A 19,317-nucleotide genomic window follows, 5' to 3' on the forward strand; every position below is an offset into this window, starting at 1 on the left:
GTGGTGTGGAGACCCAAAGTTTGTTTCAATTGTAACTTGTTTTAGAAAAAAAATTGGGAAGTATTTAAGAAAAGTGCACAGGTGACAATATATTTGACCGCAACTGTATATAATATATGCCATTTAGCAGACACTTTAACAAAAGCGACTTATGCATACATTTTACGTATGGGTGGTCCCAGGGATCGAACCCACTATCCATTGTAAGTGCCATGCTCTGCCTACTGAGCTACAGAGGACCACAATCATTGTCATTTCATGTGTACTGTATTTACAAGGTCTCTCTTCTGACTTCTCTGTTAAAAACGGATCAATTGCCATTTTGTGTGTACTGCATGTATGTCCGAGGACTCTCCTTCTCTCCTTTCTTTCTGTCCGAGATTTTTAAACACAAACCATTGTCATTTTGCATTTATTGTATGAACAAGGCATAGATATCCTTTAATTAATGGATTATACAGTGCATCCTTCACTTTTTCCACATTTTGTTACATTACAGCCTTATTCTAAAATGTTTTTTTTTTTAAAACAACAAATCTACACACAATACCCCATAATGACAAAGCAAATAAAGGTTTTTAGAAATTATATCAAGTGTTACATTTACATAATTATTCAAACCCTTTACTCAGTACTTTGTTGAAGCACCTTTGGCTGTGATTAAAGCCTCGAGTCTTCTTGGGAATGATGCTACAAGCTTGGCCCACCTGTATTTGGGAGGTTTCTCCCATTCTTCTCTGCAGATCCTCTCAAGCTCTGTCAGGTTGAATGGAGAGTGTTGCTGCACAGATATTTTCAGCTCTCTCCAGAGATGTTCGATTGGGTTCAAGTCTGGGCTCAGGCTGGGCCACTCAAGGACATTCAGAGACTTGTCCCAAAGCCACTCCTGCAGTGTCTTGGCTGTGTGCTTTGGGTCGTTGTCCTGTTGGATGGTGAACCTTTGCCCCAGTCTGAGGTCCTGAGCGCTCTGGATTAGGTTTTCATCAAGGATCTCTCACTACTTTCGTTCATTTTTACCTTGATCCTGACTAGTCTCCCAGTCCCTGCTGCAGAAAAACTTCCCCACAGCATGATGCTCCCAACACGCTTCACTGTAAGGATGATGGCAGACTTCCACCAGACGTGATGCTTGGCATACAGGCCAAAGAGTTGTCTTGGTTTCATCAGACCAGAGAATCTTGTTTAGGTGCCTTTTGGCAAACTCCAAGCGGCTGTCATGTGCCTTTTACTGAGGAGTGACTTCCGTCTGGCCACTGTACCATAAAGACCTGATTGGTGGAGTGCTGCAGAGATTGTTGTCCTTCTGGATATTTCTCCCATCTCTACAGAGGAACTCTGGAGTTCTGTCAGAGTTACCGTCAGATCTATTGTTGCTTCTTTGACCAAGGCCCTTCTCCCCCGATTGCTCAGTTTGATCGGGCAGCCAGCTCTAGGAAGTGTCTTGGTGGTTCCAAACGTCTTCCATTTAAGAATGATGGCGGCCACTGTGTTCTTGGGGATCTTCAATGCTGCAATCATGTTTTGGTACCCTTCCCCAGATCTGTCCCTCGACACAATCCTGTCTCGGAGCTCTACGGATAATTATTTTGACATCATGGCTTGGTTTTTGCGCTGACATGCACTGTTCATTCTGGGACCTTATATTGACAGGTGTGTGCCTTTCCAAATAATGTTCAATCAATTTAATTTACCACAGGTGGACTCCAATCTAGTTTTAGAAACATTTCAAGGATGATCAATGGAGACACCATGCACCTGAGCTCAATTTCGAGTTTCATAGCAAAGCTTCTTAATACTTTTTAAAAATATATATTTATTTTCTTTTCTTTTTTTTGCTTTGTCATTATGTGGTATTGTGTGTAGATTTGCATTTAATCCATTTTAGAATTAGGCTATATCTTAGCAAAATGTGGAAAAGAGGCCTGAATACTTTCCGAATGCTCTGTATATGTAATTCTGTTGTATCCCTTTGTTTACAATGCTCTCCTTGAGGTTTTAAAAGTTGTCGTTTGCATGTTTTTGTACGTAGGCTACATGACCTCTCATCTCTCCTTGACGTCTTTAAACCCTGAACTATTGGCGTTTTGAATCTTCTCTTTCCAAAGGCCAGTGAGAGATGTTTAATTGTCCTGTGGGAGTACATGGACCTGGCCTTGTCCTTTGGCTTCTGAGTCCTTTGCTGCTTGCTTGGTGACCGGAGGGTTGATGAATGAGTGAGGGCTCTGTGTCATGGCTAGTGAAAAGACATGTTACTACAGCCCTCCCTCCACTCACTTGTCCTTCCAGTCTTCAGACATCAAGGCTGAGACTGTGTCCCAAAAGGCACCATATTCCCTACATAGTGCACTACTTTTGACCAGGGCTCATATGTGTCTGATCAAAAGTAGTGCACTATGTAGCTAGCAGGTCACAATTTGGGACGAATCCTAAGACCAGCCCTAAGCATTAAGGGGTTGGGCGGTATTGGGTGGGCTCAAGTGGCAGCAGCATGACTAGGTGTACCATACTGGATGCTCTTCAAAGGCCAAGACACAAGAGGATGACATGCACTGTACACACACACACACACACACACACACACACACACACACACACACACACACACACACACACACACACACACACACACACACACACACACACGATGTGAACATGAAACACTCAGAGAGAGCGTCTTAAATCCATCAAAGGCAACATTATATAGGGAGAACTCACACACACACACTAGATTATTTGCATCCTCAAATATTATTCAAATGCTAGAGCAGAGATGATGACAGCTGGCTTGAGGGGTTTGGGCTGAATTGAGTGCTGCTCTTGAGCATATGAACAGTCATGCTATTTAGCTAGACTGAACAAAAATATAAACGCAACATGCAACCATTTAAAAGGTTTTACTGAGTTACAGTTCATTTAAGGCAATCAGTCAATTGAAGGAAATTCATGGCGGCCGTGCATTATCATGCTGAAACATGAGGTGATGGCAGCTGATGAATGGCACGACAATGGGCCTCAGGATCTCATCACGGTATCTCTGCTTTCAAAATGCAAATGTGTTTGTTGTCCATTGCTTATGCTTGGCCATACCATAACCCGACAGCCACCATTGGGGCACTCTGTTCACGAGGTTGACATCAGCAATCCGCTCTCCCACAGCGCCATACACATCTGCGTCTGCCATCTGCCCGGTACAGTTGAAACCATCCGTGAATAGCACACTTCTCCACCATGCCAGTAGCCATCGAAGGTGAGCATTTGCCCACTGAAGTCAGTCATGACGCCGAACTGCAGTCCGGTCAAGACCCTTGTGATGAAGACGAGCACACCGATGAGCTTCCCTGAGACCGTTTCTGTCCGTTTGTGCAGAAATGCTTAGGTTGTTCTAACCCACAGTTTCATCAGCTGTCCAGTTGGCTGGTCTCAGACGATCCCGCAGCTGAAGAAGCCGGATGTGGAGGTATTGGTCGAGCTTGATCACACCTGGTCTGTGGTTGTGAGGCCATTTGGATGTACTGCCAAATTCTCTAAAACGATGTTGAAGGTGGCTTAATTCTCTAGCAAAAGCTTTGGTGGATATTCCTGCAGTCAGCATGCCATTTGCATGCTCCCTCAAAACGTGAGACGTCTGTGGCATTGTTGTGTGACCGCTGCACATTTGAGTGGCCTTTTTTTGGTCCCCAGCACAAGGTGCACTTGAGTAATGAAAACACTGCAGTTTAGCTATGTTGGTAGATTATGGCACTTGCAACACCAGGGTTGTGGGTTCGATTCCCATGGGGGCCCTGGTCAAAAGTAGTGCACTATATAAGGAATAATGTGCAATTTGGGACACAGCCTCTCTCTACACGGCATCTGAAATATTACTTATTACCTCCTCTCTTCACTTTGACTCCAGCCTGCCTTCTCTTGTGTGTAAGGTGAGAATAAAACACTGTGTAGTAGAATGCGGTGATATAGTCTAAAGGGACTGGGAGGAGACCCAAAAATGGTTTAGACAACCTGAACAAGGGGGGTGACTGGTGTGTAGTCTGAAGGGACTGGGAGGAGACACAAAAATGAACAAGGGCCTTCTGCACAATACTTTTTTCATTCTTGCTCACTTTACAGAAAAACTGAAGAAATGCAGAATTTACATCACTAAAATTTGCATCGAAAACAGCATAAAAATGTATCACTTATATTCATAATTACAGGTCACTTATTTTCTTGATGGGAAAACTGAATTGTTAAAAAAGATTACTTTGAAATCGTTTAAGAGCTAGAGGCTGTTATTGTACAGTCTGACAGTAGACAGACTAGGTTATATTACCCTTTTTTATACTATGGTACTGCTAACTTTACTGCTCAGGCTGAAATATTATCTTTTTAAATGGTCCTTTCCAGCACGGTTCCATTAACTATGGTGGAAGATCATATTTTTATATTTAGTGTGTTATTTATTATGTTCTATTTCCTTTTGATGTCTGTGCAACTTGTATGGAGCCTTTATTATTGAGTCCAGGGCCAACATCAACAAAGCATCTCGGAGTAGGAGTGCCAATCTAGGATCTGTCCATATAACCTTATTCATTATGATCTAAAATATATATATTTTTAACGGATCCTAGATCAGCACTGCTACCCTGAAATGTATATTTGGGCCCAGATAGGCAGCAGCCAGCCATCATGGTCCATCCGGTTCCGTTCAGTCGATATATAAACCCCCTTCTAGTATACCCATTCCATAACCTCCCCCCTCTCCTCTCGTGTTAATGTTGTTCTTAACCACAAAGCATTTTTTATATTTGTACGACGTTACTTCTTAAACATCGACTCTCCCTTTCATCCCTTCCGTTATGTCTCTTTCATCCCTCGTTCATTGTTCTTTCCTCTTCTCTTCTGTCACGGGCAGCTTTCATCGCGGCGCTCTACATCGATAAGGATCTGGAGTACGTTCACACCTTCATGAACGTCTGCTTCTTCCCTCGACTGAAGGTGAGTGAGTGAGTGAGTGAGTGAGTGAGTGAGTGAGTGAGTGAGTGAGTGAGTGAGTGAGTGAGTGAGTGAGTGAGTGAGTGAGTGAGTGAGTGAGTGAGTGAGTGAGTGAGTGAGTGAGTGAGTGAGTGAGTGAGTGAGTGAGTGAGTGAGTGAGTGAGTGAGTGAGTGAGTGAGTGAGTGAGTGAGTGAGTGAGTGAGTGAGTGAGTGAGTGAGTGAGTGAGTGAGTGTGTGTGTGTGTGTGTGTGTGTGTGTGTGTGTGTGTGTGTGTGTGCAATCTCCCCTGCTGCGTCTGAGGGCGTGCATGTTTGAAGGTGAGGTCGCACTCACTCTCCTCTGATCCCATCGACAGCCAGCATCCCCACGACCGCGAGAGAGGCCACTTACTCGCCAATCAATGACCACTCTTCTCTTCTCTATGTACCACCGGTAGAGAGGGGAGGCGACGGAAGCTAATGGCTAAACTAATAGCACGAGCATTGACGAGCGGCACTCAAGTGGTGCTCGACTCCTCAGCGGTCTTAGCATGGCTGTACAGTCCTATTGTAGTCATCTTTAATGGGCGCCGGTTCCGGTTGGGTCTTTGCTAGCTACTTTATTGGGTTGTTACTGACTGTTTAGATATTGATCCCCTACCACCACTGGTGTAGACAGCTGTTGTTTCTCAAGTGTTTCAGGTGGTGGGTGTGGTGTTCATTCAGAAAGACCTCAGTTAAGCCTCCTCTCGTATTAGATGGCAGGGGGTGTGACGTATCAGTAAATTGGTGAGATTTAGAGAAGTGAGTCTCTGTAAGATGAATAGGTTGGTGGACCTGCCACCCTCCTCCTCCCTCCTCTCCCTCCCTCCCTCCCTTTAGAGAAGACATTCTGTCTGTAGGATGAATAGCTTGGTGGACCTGCTTCTTCCTGTTAGAATGGTCAAGAGAGACTACTGCTTCACACACACACACACACACACACACACACACACACACACACACACACACACACACACACACACACACACACACACACACACACACACACACACACTATGGCTACCTCCTTCACACACTCACACACATCCTGCACACTGTGTGAAGGTGATGGCTCAGCCTACAATGGTGTACTAATTGCTGTCTGTGTGGGTCTCCTGGGAGTGTGGGTGGCCATGGAGGATCTGAACCGTGTGTGTGTGTGCGACTACAGAGAGAGAGCACCTCATTTCCACTTCCACCAAAAAGTTGTGAAAAAGCCCAACACATCTCTTAACATAGCCTTCCAGACTTCGTCCCAAAGGGCACCCTATTCCCTATATGATAATGTGGGTGGGTGCTTATATTTTTCCCGGCCCCATAGGGGCCACTATTCCCTAAAGTAATGCACTATGTAGGGAATAGAGAGCAATTTGGAACATAGGGCTCTGGTTTCTAAGAGGCTATTATTGCTTTATAGAATCTTCTGGAAGAAAGTCAAAGGACTTATATGGAACCATTATGTCCTTGTAGGATGTACGTGTGTGTACACCTGTGTGTATGTATTTGTGCAATTTATGTGCATGTGTTTTGGTATCAAAACAGCCAGTACAAATCTCTTATTGCTGAAGGCAGGAAGGAGGGGTAGGGATGCCCCCCAGAGAGGGAGAGGTAACACCAAAGAGGGAGCAGGCGAGAGCATTGGCTACAAGGCATGCCGAACCCATCTTTGTAGAAAATTAATAGGAACAGACAGTTATAGATTCAAAGTGTCCCTTTTTTATAACAGGGCTGCTTTCCAGTTAATGGAAGTGCTTTTAGAAGTCCCTTTGGATTGGAGAATGTATCAGGCCTGCACACCTGGGAGACTCCCAGACAGACCCTGAGAGAGAGCTCTGTATTTCTGTCTCTGCTAGGAGCAGGCTGGAGACGCTTTTGTCTTAAGTAGCCTGTGATTTGTGCCCACTGCAGAGGGAGAAAAGTCAGAGATGGAGAGGCAGAGAGCGCCAGAGAAGAACAAAAAGTGAGAGTAGGATAAGAGGTGGAAAGCAGGAAAGAGTCAGGGAAGCAATGAAAGCAGGGGAAAGAGAGATGAATATAGGTAGAGTTTGTAATTGTTACTCTACAGTATTTGTGATGTGTGTGTTGCAGGAGTTTATCCTAAACCAGGATTGGAACGATCCTAAATCCCAGCTCCAACAGTGCTGCCTGACCCTGCGCACGGAGGGCAAGGAGCCCGACATACCCCTCTACAAGTAAGCTATTGCTCCCTCCATACAACTTGTTCTCCTGCCCCCCCCCCCCCACACACACATTAACCACACACAGGCATAGTGAATGTGCTGTGTTGTGTAAAGGTCTTTGTTGTTGGGATAAAAAGCACCACTTCCAAAGAAACCTCTTATTTGACATAAGGTCAAGGGACAAGAGTGTCATTTGACGGACAGCTTCCCAAGTTCCAAGGCGAAATGAACTAGGCTAAATGTCTCTCTGATAACTGACAACTGCGTGTGTGTGTGGGTTACAGGACCAGACTGTTTGGAATTCACCACAGTGTATACTTCACTTTCTTGTTAAGATAACTTGAGAGATTTGATTTGAATAAAGGTCTGAATATTTCATGGGAAGCAACTGATAGCAGGCTTTGGGATGTGTCTGAAATGGCACCCTATTCCCTATATAATGCACTACTTTTGACCAGGGCCTGTATGTTCCCTGGTCAAAGGTAGAGCATTATATAGGGAATAGGGTGCCATTTGGGACGCAGATTGGTGGTAAACTTATTGCAATTCTACACATTTTGCCATGGGGCAGAGAGAGACGTGCAGTTTTATGGCAAATGTCATGCTACATTGAGAGAGACATATACGCAACAAGGGACAGTCCCATTCTAAGACTGAATGAAGGGTTACAGTGATGAGTATTATTCAAATCAAATCAAATTTTATTTGTCACATACACATGGTTAGCAGATGTTAATGCGAGTGTAGCGAAATGCTTGTGCTTCTAGTTCCGACAATGCAGTAATAACCAACAAGTAATCTAACAATTCCAAAACTACTGTCTTATACAAACAAGTGTAAGGGGATAAAGAATATGTACATAAAGATATATGAATGAGTGATGGTACAGAGCGGCATAGGCAAGATACAGTAGATGGTATCGAGTACAGTATATACATATGAGATGAGTATGTAAACAAAGTGGCATAGTTAAAGTGGCTAGTGATACATGTATTACATAAAGATGCATAAGATGATATAGAATACAGTATATACCTATACATATGAGATTAATAATGTAGGGTATGTAAACATTATATTAGGTAGCATTGTTTAAAGTGGCTAGTGATATATTTTACATCATTTCCCATCAATTCCCATTATTAAAGTGGCTGGAGTTGAGTCAGTGTGTTGGCAGCAGCCACTCAATGTTAGTGGTGGCTGTTTAACAGTCTGATGGCCTTGAGATAGAAGCTGTTTTTCAGTCTCTCGGTCCCAGCTTTGATGCACCTGTACTGACCTCGCCTTCTGGATGATAGCGGGGTGAACAGGCAGTGGCTCGGGTGGTTGCTGTCCTTGATGATCTTTATGGTCTTCCTGTGACATCGGGTGGTGTAGGTGTCCTGGAGGGCATGTAGTTTGCCCCCGGTGATGCGTTGTGCAGACCTCACTACCCTCTGGAGAGCCTTACGGTTGTGGGTGGAGCAGTTGCCGTACCAGGCGGTGATACAGCCCGCCAGGATGCTCTCGATAGTGCATCTGTAGAAGTTTGTGAGTGCTTTTGGTGGCAAGCCAAATTTCTTCAGCCCCCTGAGGTTGAAGAGGCGCTGTGGCGCCTTCTTCACGATGCTGTCTGTGTGGGTGGACCAATTCAGTTTGTCTGTGATGTGTATGCAGAGGAACTTAAAACTTGCTATCCTCTCCACTACTGTTCCATCGATGTGGATAGGGGGGTGTTCCCTCTGCTGTTTCCTGAAGTCCACAATCATCTCCTTAGATTTGTTGACGTTGAGTGTGAGGTTATTTTCCTGACACCACACTCCGAGGACCCTCACCTCCTCCCTGTAGGCCGTCTCGTCGTTGTTGGTAATCAAGCCTACCTCTGTTGTGTCGTCCGCAAACTTGATGATTGAGTTGGAGGCGTGCGTGGCCACGCAGTCGTGGGTGAACAGGGAGTACAGGAGCGGGCTCAGAACGCACCCTTGTGGGGCCCCAGTGTTGAGGATCAGCGGGGTGGAGATGTTGTTGCCTACACTCACCACCTGGGGGCGGCCCGTCAGGAAGTCCAGTACCCAGTTGCACAGGGCGGGGTCGAGACCCAGGGTCTTAATGATGAGGTAGGTATTCCTCTTGTCCAGGTGGGTTAGGGCAGTGTGCAGTGTGGTTGAGATTGCATCGTCTGTGGACCTATTTGGGCAGTAAGCAAATTGAAGTGGGTCTAGGGTGTCAGGTAGGGTGGAGGTGATATGGTCCTTGACTAGTCTCTCAAAGCACTTCATGATGACGGAAGTGAGTACTACGGGGCGGTAGTCGTTTAGCTCAGTTACCTTAGCTTTCTTGGGAACAGGAACAATGGTGGCCCTCTTGAAGCACGTGGGAACAGCAGACTGGGATAGGGATTGATTGAATATGTCCGTAAACACACCAGCCAGCTGGTCTGCGCATGCTCTGAGGGCGCGGCTGGGGATGCCGTCTGGGCCTGCAGCCTTGCGAGGGTTAACACGTTTAAATGTTTTACTCACCTCGGCTGCAGTGAAGGAGAGGCTGCATGTTTTGGTTGCAGGCCGTGTCAGTGGCACTGTATTGTCCTCAAAGCGGGCAAAATAGTTATTTAGTCTGCCTGGGAGCAAGACATCCTGGTCCGTGACGGGGCTGGTTTTCTTTTTGTAATCCGTGATTGACTGTAGACCCTGCCACATACCTCTTGTGTCTGAGCCGTTGAATTGAGATTCTACTTTGTCTCTATACTGACGCTTAGCTTGTTTGATTGCCTTGCAGAGGGAATAGCTACACTGTTTGTATTTGGTTATGTTTCCGGTCACCTTGCCCTGATTAAAAGCAGTGGTTCGCGCTTTCAGTTTCACGCGAATGCTGCCATCAATTCCACACATTTTGCCATGAGGATGTGAGAAAATGTTTATTTTTTAAAGCTAATTTACTGTAATTCTATACATTTTGCCATGCCTCATGACGTGTTCATGATGCTATCTGGAGGCGTGAGGGGGCCTCTCAAAAAATGTGCTCGCATGGTGGCATGCCCCAGACCCAGACATGCCAAAACTCCACCCCCACCAAACAGACAAATTCCAGGTGCTCTTTTCAACCAGCGCTTACTATAATAGGGTATTATCATAATTTTCAGATTTTCACAGTATTATTCCAACCTCATAGTGTGGATATAAACTCTCACTGTCAACTGTGTTTATTTTCAGCAAACTTAACATGTGTAAATACTTGTATGAACATGACAAGATTCAACAACTGAGACAAACATAAAAGTTCCACATACATGCGACTAACAGAAATGGAATAATGTGTCCCTAAACAAAGGGGGGGTCAAAATCAAAGTAACAGTCAGTATCTGGTGTGGCCACCAGCTGCATTAAGTACTGCAGTGCATCTCCTCCTCATGGACTGCACCAGATTTGCCAGTTCTTGCTGTGAGATGTTACCCCACTCTTCCACCACGGCACCTGCAAGTTCCTGGACATTTCTCGGGGGAATGGCCCTAGTCCTCACCCTCTGATCCAACAGGTCCCAGTTGTGCTCAATGGTATTGAGATCCGGGCTCTTCACTGGCCATGGCAGGACACTGACATACCTGTCTTGCAGGAAATCATGCACAGAACGAGCAGTATGGCTGGTGGCATTGTCATGTCAGGATGAGCCTGCAGAAAGGGTACCACAGGAGGGAGGAGGATGTCTTCCCTGTAAAGCACAGTGTTGAGATTGCCTGCAATGACAACAAGCTCAGTCCGATGATGCTGTGTGCTGTGCACACCGCCCCAGACCACGGACCCTCCACCTCCAAATCGATCCCGCTCCAGAGTACAGGCCTCGGTGTAACGCTTATTCCTTCAACGATAAACGCGAATCCGACCATCTCCCCTGGTGAGACAAAATGGCAACTCGTCTGGTGAGGACCCGCCTTACAACAGGCCTACAAGACCTTAGTCCAGCCTCTCTCAGCCTATTGCGGACAGTCTGAGCACTGATGGAGGGATTGTGCGTTCTTAACTCGGGCAGCTGTTGTTGCCATCCTGTACCTGTCCCGCAGGTGTGATGTTTGGATATATCGATCCTGTGCAGGTGTTGCTACAAGTAGTCTGCCACTGCGAGGACGATCGGCTGTCCGTCCTGTCTCCCTGTATCGCTGTCTTAGGCGTCTCACAGTACGGACATTGCAATTTATTGCCCTGCCACATCTGCAGTCATCATGCCTCCTTGCAGCATACCTAAGGCACATTCACGCAGATGAGCAGGAACCCTGGGCATCTTTCTTCTTTTTTTTTTGTTCCTAGTCAGTAGAAAGGCCTCTAGTGTCCCAAGTTTTCATAACTGACCTTAATTGCCTACCGTCTGTAAGCTGTTAGTGTCTTAACAACTGTTCCACTGGTGCATGTTCATTAATTGTTTATGGTTCACTGAACAAGCATGGGAAACAGTGTTTAACCCCTTTACAATGAAGATCTGTGAAGTTATTTGGATTTTTACAAATCATCTTCTAAAGACAGGGTCCTGAAAAAGGAGTTTATATATATTTCCAGTACCAGTCAAAAGTCTGGGAATACCTACTCATTCCAGAGTTTTTCTTAATTTTTACAAATTTCTACATTGTAGAATAATAGTGAAGACATCAAAACTATGAAATAACACATATGGAATCATGTAGTAACCAAGAAAGTGTTAAACAAATGAACATATATTGAGATTCTTCAAAGTAGCCACCTTTTGCCGTGATGACAGCTTTGCTCAATATTAGCATTCTCTCAACCAGCTTCATGAGGTGGAATGCACTGGAATGCATTTCAATGAACAGGTGTGCCTTGTTAAAAGTTCATTTGTGGAATTTGTTTTCCTGAATGCGTTTGAGCTAATAAGTTGTGTTGTGACAAGTTAAGGCTGGTATACAGAAGATACCTCTATTTGGTAAAAGACCAAGTCCATATTATGGCAGGAAGAGGTCAAATAAGCAAAGAAAAACAGCAGTCCATCATTACTTTAAGATGTGAAGGTCAGTGAATCCGGAAAATGTCAAGAACTTTGAAAGTTTCTTCAATTGCAGTTGCAAAAACCAAGAGCTATGATGAAACTGGCTCTCATGAGGACCGCCAGAAGAAAGGAAGACCCAGCATTACCTCAGCTGCAGAGGATAAATTCATTAGAGTTACCTGCACCACAGATTGAAGCCAAATAAATGCTTCACAGAGTTCAAGTAACAGACACATCTCAACTGTTCAGAAGAGACTGCGTGAGTCAGGCCTTCATGGTCGATTTGCTGCAAATAAACCACTATTAAAGGACCATAAAATCAATACAAACATACATATTATGCCTGTCTGTACTGTACTGAATGTGTGACCTGCTTGGATGTGACAGCTGACTAATGCTTCCTCATATCCCCATTTCTCTGGTTTCTGCCGCTTTCAGAGAGATTCTAATTCCAAGTGACAGTTTTCCCTGTCGAGGTTTGTTTCAGAATTCAGCAGGGCTGAAGAACCGTTAGTATTTGTTTCGGAACATGCCACAGGCTTCTTCATTTGTAAGTGAGAAATATGATTGAATTATTGATGAAATGCCGTAAGTGACCACATTGCATTAAAAATTAATAGCACCCCTGAAATAAGTAAATTGTTTGTTAATAATTTAGGGTGTCGGTGTGTGGTTTATGCTAATGTTAACATTTTAGACATCTACAAGTGTTGTTTACTTGTACTCCCTTCTCCCTGCTGATATCTAACTAAAAATGGTGATGTCTAATATATTTTTAAATGTTTCATATGATTTGAATGTGATATCGTTTTCCAGGACTTTCTCCCGGAGTTTGCTGGTGGCTCATGTATTTCCACATAACACCAAAGCCTGGTGGGGACTGTCAGAGAGCATTATCATTCTTTTACTACTTTATTCTATTTTCTTTTCTTTGTAGCAGAAGAACACACATATTGTAACCGTCCAGAGATGATGCGGGGGCCTTTTTATTGTTTAACTGTCCCTCAGATGGCTTCTGTACACTGTCAAACCACGCCCAGGCGAATCAAAGTATTCTCCTGTATTTTCCTCTCTCCCTTTTTCCTCTCTCTCTGGAGATGAATTATATTAGCTCCAAATGAAAATGTTTGTTTTCTTGTTCTTTTCCAGAAGGACGATACCAACATTGAGTGTCCTTGAGCTTTCTCATGTCTGTCCTTATTTCTCTCTTGCTCCTTTTTTCCCTCTCCTCCGTCGCTCATCCCCACTCTCCTTTTCATCCGTTTGCTGCAGGACCCTGCAGACAGTGGGGCCGTCTCACGCGCGAACCTACACTGTGGCTGTGTACTTCAAAGGAGAGAGGATAGGCTGTGGCAAGGGCCCAAGGTACGTAGACCCACCCATTAGACCGAGTTAGCATGTGTCCCAAATGGCACCTTAGTCCCTATATAGTGCACTGATTTTTGACCAGAGGCCCATTGGTTCTTGGTCAAAAGTAGTGCACTACACAGGGAATAGAGTGACATCCAGGATACAGTCTACAGTGTGCACCGCTCTGCTCAATGCACGGCTAATGGGCTCGAGAAATAATGGCCATGTTTTATTGATGGTGTTTATTATAGCAATTAAGCTCTGTGGCTGTTCTATTGGGAGGGACTTTATGCGGAATGAAAATGAATCGATTCATTATTGAATTGACATAAATGGTATTATAGAAACATCATTTTGAGGAGGGGAAATGCCCCGTGAGAGCGAGAGACCGCACACAGTGTCTCTCTCTCCAGAGCTAGCTTAGCTCTGGTCCAGGACATTAATGCGGTTTGCTAACGCTGAGCATGCCTTCACTAACGCCCTGGACTAGAGCTAGGGCTAGCTGGGATGGCTGGAGAAAAGCTCTGTGACAAAAGAAGAGTCCGCACACAGTGTGCCTTAGGCTGCGGCACAATAGGCAACCTGTTCCCTTCATAGTGCACCCTGTTCCCTTTTGTTCAAAACTAATGCACTATGAAGGGAATAGGGTGCCATTTGAGACAGATTTTCTCCAGGGCTAGCTAGGGTTTTGTTTGGTTCTACCTGTGATGTTTTTCTTCAGAGAGACGGGGGGAAAGGATGGGGAGGCTTTTATAAAGAACCGTAGGGTAAAGAAAATGTGAATCGCTGCGTGAAGGAAGACCCTTTCAGAGAGGAGATAAAACTATTCTACTCAGCTTAAGAATAATACAAAATCCATCAAACATCTCTCACCCCTCTGCATTGAAAATCCCTCTCATGGCCCTCTTGAAAGAGCGCTCTCTGCCTCTAAGCTGGCGATAACTTTGTCCCCTCCATAGTATCTCTACCCAGCTTACTGTTTTATATTTACTAAACGTAAGCCCCGTTACCCCCCCTGCCACTTGCCTATGATCACATAATATAATATTTACAGAGAGCAATACAGTAAACAGTGTACATGCTGAGAGAGCGCCTGGCCCAAAGGCTTAGCTACCTCTGTGAGATGTATGCATGGTGCTAGCTACCTGGGAGGCTTTGGGAAAAAACATTTTTATATAATCCTCTGTCATTGGCATGCTCTCAGACTACAGCATTTGAAAGGGATGTTTTGAATATGCTAAATACCTTTTCTTTCTTGTCCGTCTTTCTCTCTTTTTTTTCTCCTTTTTTTTTCCCTTCTCCTTTTCAATCCAGTATCCAACAGGCGGAGATGGGAGCTGCTATGGACGCACTCGAGAAATGTGAGTAGTTTGAAGAAGTTGTAACCACCACTAAGTGTAATATGTTTAAGCCCTTCACATACTGTAGGACCCTGCTTTGGTTCTTTTGTTCAATATTTGCTTTGTCTTTTCAAATATTTTTCAAAATGACTGCCAAAGTGTAGTGGCCTGTCCAGTCATTTGAAGAGGTTCGAACCACCTCGATGTGTTTAAGCCTTTCACAAATAACACATACCCTGCTTTGGTGTCTTTTAAATTACGAAATGGCTGCCAAAGAGCTTTGGAGAGCGGTGGTCACTGCCCTGTCCAGTCGGTTGGCTGCTGGATACGGAGCATTAGCCTGTTTGAAGAGAAAGTCCAGAACACAGCTAGCATGTGGCCCAGCCTGCATTATGGGCCAAGGATGCTAAGCTAACACCAGCTAAGGGCCCTCTGCAATGCTAATAGCCTTGGAGGACCTTGTTGAAGTCTCTGTTTGGTGTATTTAAAACAAAAGGGACAAAATGAGAATAGGCCTTGGTCTATGTGTGAGACTTGTGTCTAATATGATCCCGGTTCTTGAGCTGTGTAGTGCTGTGACTTGCATCTTAGGGCATAGGGTTCCATTTGGTAAGCAGACTATTTAGATCCCTATGTAACAATTCGCCAATATGCATCGGTTGCTGGTTTAAATGTTTAAGATATGAGTGCATCGGTCTGCGGGACCCCAAACTGTTCCAAATGTAGCATGATTCGGTCAGAAAATCCATTCAAATGTTACGAATCGCTGGTTCACTAAAATGTTTTACTCAAATTGCTTTCTTTCTATCTTCTGAAAATACCTCATCTTTTGTGACAACTATGCAGTCTGACAACTCTCCTTTAGTGTCGGACTAAGCATGTAATTATGTTGACAGTCATTGATCTACTTGTTTTTTTGCATGCCATTCAACCCCATGCAATATCAGTAGCCTAGACAAATTGCGCACTACGCGTTTCTTCGCTCACTGACAAACGAGAGGTAAGCCTATTCCTGATCTGGCATGTCTGCGTGTGATTTTCAGCTTTCAAAAGATTGTAAAATGACTTGCGCAATATTTGACTTTATTACTTGAGTGATAACCAATGTAATTTCCGAGTTAATTTTTTTAATCAAATGTGCCGTTTACAATTGTGTTTTACTGGATCAGGGCTTACAGTATATTTGAATTAGATTGTTCAGGTTCACCATCACAAATAGTTTTGGTAGTTTTCCTTGAAACAATCAGTTTCAGACCTCTTGACTTATTCTGAAATGGATTAAATAAAAAAAAACATCAATCTACACAATACCCCACATTGACAAAGTGAAAACGGGTTGATAAAAATGTTTGCAAATGTATTAAAAATATAAAAACCAAATAGGGAAAGTTGTTCAACTGAAATGTCTTCCGCATACCTTATTTACGTAAGTATTCAGTCCCTTTCCTATGAGACGAAATTGAGCACAGCTGCACCTGTGTCCATTGATCATCCTTGAGATGTTTCTAAAACTAGATTGGAGTCCACCTGTGGTAAATTCAATTGATTGGACATGATTTGGAAAGGCACACACCTGTCTATGTAAGGTCCCACGGTTGACAGTGCATGTGCATGTCCTAGCAAAAACGAAGCCATGAGGTCGAAGGAATTGTCCGTAGAGCTCCGCGAGAGGATTATGTCGAGGGACAGATCTGGAAACATTTCTGCAGTATTAAAGGTCCCCAAGAACATGGTGGCCTCCATCATTCTTAAATGGAAGAATGGAACCACCAAGAAATTGGAACCACCAAGACTCTTCCTAGAGCTGGTAGGTAGGTAAAATTGGGTGGGCTATTTACCGATAGACTATTTACCGATAGACTATGTACAGCTGCAGTGATCATTTAGCTGCTCAGATAGCAGATGTTTGAAGTTGGTGAGGGAGATAAAAGTCTCCAACTTCAGCGATTTTTGCAATTCGTTCCAGTCACAGGCAGGAGAGAACTGGAACGAAAGGCAGCCAAATGAGGTGTTGGCTTTAGGATGATCAGTGAGATACACCTGCTGGAGCGCATGCTACGGGTGGGTGTTGCCATCGTGACCAGTGAACTGAGATAAGGCGGAGCTTTACCTAGCATGGACTTGTAGATGACCTGGAGCCAGTGGGTCTGGCGACGAATATGTAGCGAGGGCCAGCCGACTAGAGCATACAGGTCGCAGTGATGGGTGGTATAAGGTGCTTTAGTAACAAAACGGATGGCACTGTGATAAACTGCATCCAGTTTGCTGAGTAGAGTATTGGAAGCCATTTTGTAGATGACATCACTGAAGTCGAGGATCGGTAGGATAGTCAGTTTTACTAGGGTAAGTTTGGCGGAGTGAGTGAAGGAGGCTTTGTTGCGGAATAGAAAGCTGACTCTAGATTTGATTTTAGTGTCCAAGGACGGGCCGAAAGTATACAGAATGGTGTCGTTTGCATAGAGGTGGATCATGGAATCGCCCGCAGCAAGAGTAACATCATTGATATATACAGAGAAAAGAGTCGGCCCGAGAATTGAACCCTGAGGCTGTAATCGCTGCCAAAGGTGCTTAAACAAAGTACTGATTAACAGGTCTGAATACTTATGTAAATGTAATTTTTATTTTTTTATTAATTAGATAACATTTCTAAACTAGTTTTTGCTTTGTCATTATGGGATATTGTGTGTAGATTGTGAAAGAAAAAAAAGCATTTAATCAATTTTAGAATAAAGCTGTAACCTATCAAAATGTGGAAAAAGGCAAGGGGTCTGAATAATTTCCGACGCCACTGTATGTGGTCATTTTTAGAAATACAGGAAAATAGCACTTCAATTACTTTTGCTACCCGCACTTCATGGTCAACGCAAGATAAGCGTTGTCTATTTTAATATCGAAGAATATTTAACTTTCTCTGGTCATAGGAACAACATGAATTTGTGCATGAAGCAGATGCGGTGCGTCTTAAGTTTCGCCATCAGGGGGAAGACTGTGTCCGGTGGTCAGTCTCACCGGAGGAAAGGAAGGAGAGAGCAGGGACCGTGAGAGGCGGACCCTCTGCCGCTTTCTCCCTCCCTCCTCTGAGACGTTTTTTTCGGAACTCGGAAATCTCTGACTTCCGACTTCAGTGCGTTCAAGACAACTTCGATAAAATTGGGACATTTTTTTTCAATGGTCATCCAAATCGGAACTCCAAGTCAGAAGTTCAGGCATCTTTCTAGATAGAGCTCCGACTTTCCGACTTGAAGATCACTGACGTCATGATTTGACCTCTTTTCTTTTTTTCCATTTTTGAGTAAACGGTTGTCTTGAATGCGTCATGACCACCAGATGCAGGTACCATCAGTCCAGTAAAATAATACAGATAATTACTTGCAAATTATTTATGCTCAGCTATGCCTCGCAAGTGCTACACAAACTGAGCTATTTTGTTATCAAAGCTCGAGTTTTGAAATATAATATTGTCTGAGGAGCAATATTGGCAGGCCAGGAATATAGCCAACATGCTGTGATAATGAATTAGGCCTTCTGCACAAACCTCATTCCTACAGAACTGTTTTGATTAGGTTAATGTAAGAAATATATATGTATATGTTTAAAAATAATCTGAGCTGTAGATCTTGACTAAGGATATGATCTTTTTGACCACTGGTCTAAACCATTCGATTATGATGCGGGGGTGAAATCCAAAGTTGTATTTTATATTCTTTGGCTATGTCATAGCAATTTTTAAAGATAAATATTGATACAATTCTAGCTCTAACACTTTCAATCTGCAAAAATGATACATTAGTTAGTGGGTGATGGTGATTTCAGATCAAAAGTGAGGTGTGGTGCTCATTTGCGTTGCCTCATTCACTGCCAGGTAGAACACAATTATAGGCTCTCAGAACCTGATATGAAAGAAATCCCCATCATCATCATCCCCATACACCAATCACCTCCTCCGAAACTCTGCACATCTATGTGCATGTGTAATGCATTAGTTTGAATACATTGAGAGTTAGGTGTGTGCGGACCAGTAACACATTAATCAACAGTATAATTTGTTCCTCTTCACCTGACCTAATTAGCGTGTAGCTGGGTGAAGCCAGCCTTGCTGGAGTACGGAGGAAGCAGGCGAAGTTGCGAAGGTCACTAAGGTCAAAGATTTTATTTGGTTTCGGCCTGCAAATGAGTCCCCTAGCGTCCTGTGATTGATACTGTTTGGGCATTCAAACCCTCGCTTTTACGAAACATTAGTGTCTTAGGGTGTTTGTTTTTTTAACAGCCCCACCTTCCCTCCTTATCTGGAGGCGTAGAGAAGACATGCTCTCTCTCCCTCTCTCAATCCCCCCTCTCCTCCAATTCTTAATTCCCTCCATTCTCTCTCCCCTGTGTAATGCCCCTGTCATAGTGATTGATAGATGCTCATTACTAGTAAATGAACATTTCCCTCCTCATAAATTGCCGTTTCATGTGACTAGTTTAGCGATACCTCCTGAAAA

The 19,317-nt window shown here is 44.0% G+C and overlaps 1 protein-coding gene across 1 annotated transcript in view; it reads left to right on the forward strand.

Moving 5' to 3' along the window:
- Positions 1 to 19,317, forward strand: part of LOC123991123 (ribonuclease 3-like) — a 138,823-nt gene that overhangs the window by 100,572 nt on the left and 18,934 nt on the right. The window contains 4 exon segments of the mRNA XM_046292350.1: positions 4,892 to 4,974; positions 7,081 to 7,184; positions 13,416 to 13,508; positions 14,808 to 14,854. Coding sequence (XP_046148306.1) covers positions 4,892 to 4,974; positions 7,081 to 7,184; positions 13,416 to 13,508; positions 14,808 to 14,854 — 327 coding nt within the window.

The sequence above is a fragment of the Oncorhynchus gorbuscha genome, linkage group LG12, assembly GCF_021184085.1.
Source record: "Oncorhynchus gorbuscha isolate QuinsamMale2020 ecotype Even-year linkage group LG12, OgorEven_v1.0, whole genome shotgun sequence".
NCBI lineage: Eukaryota > Metazoa > Chordata > Actinopteri > Salmoniformes > Salmonidae > Oncorhynchus > Oncorhynchus gorbuscha.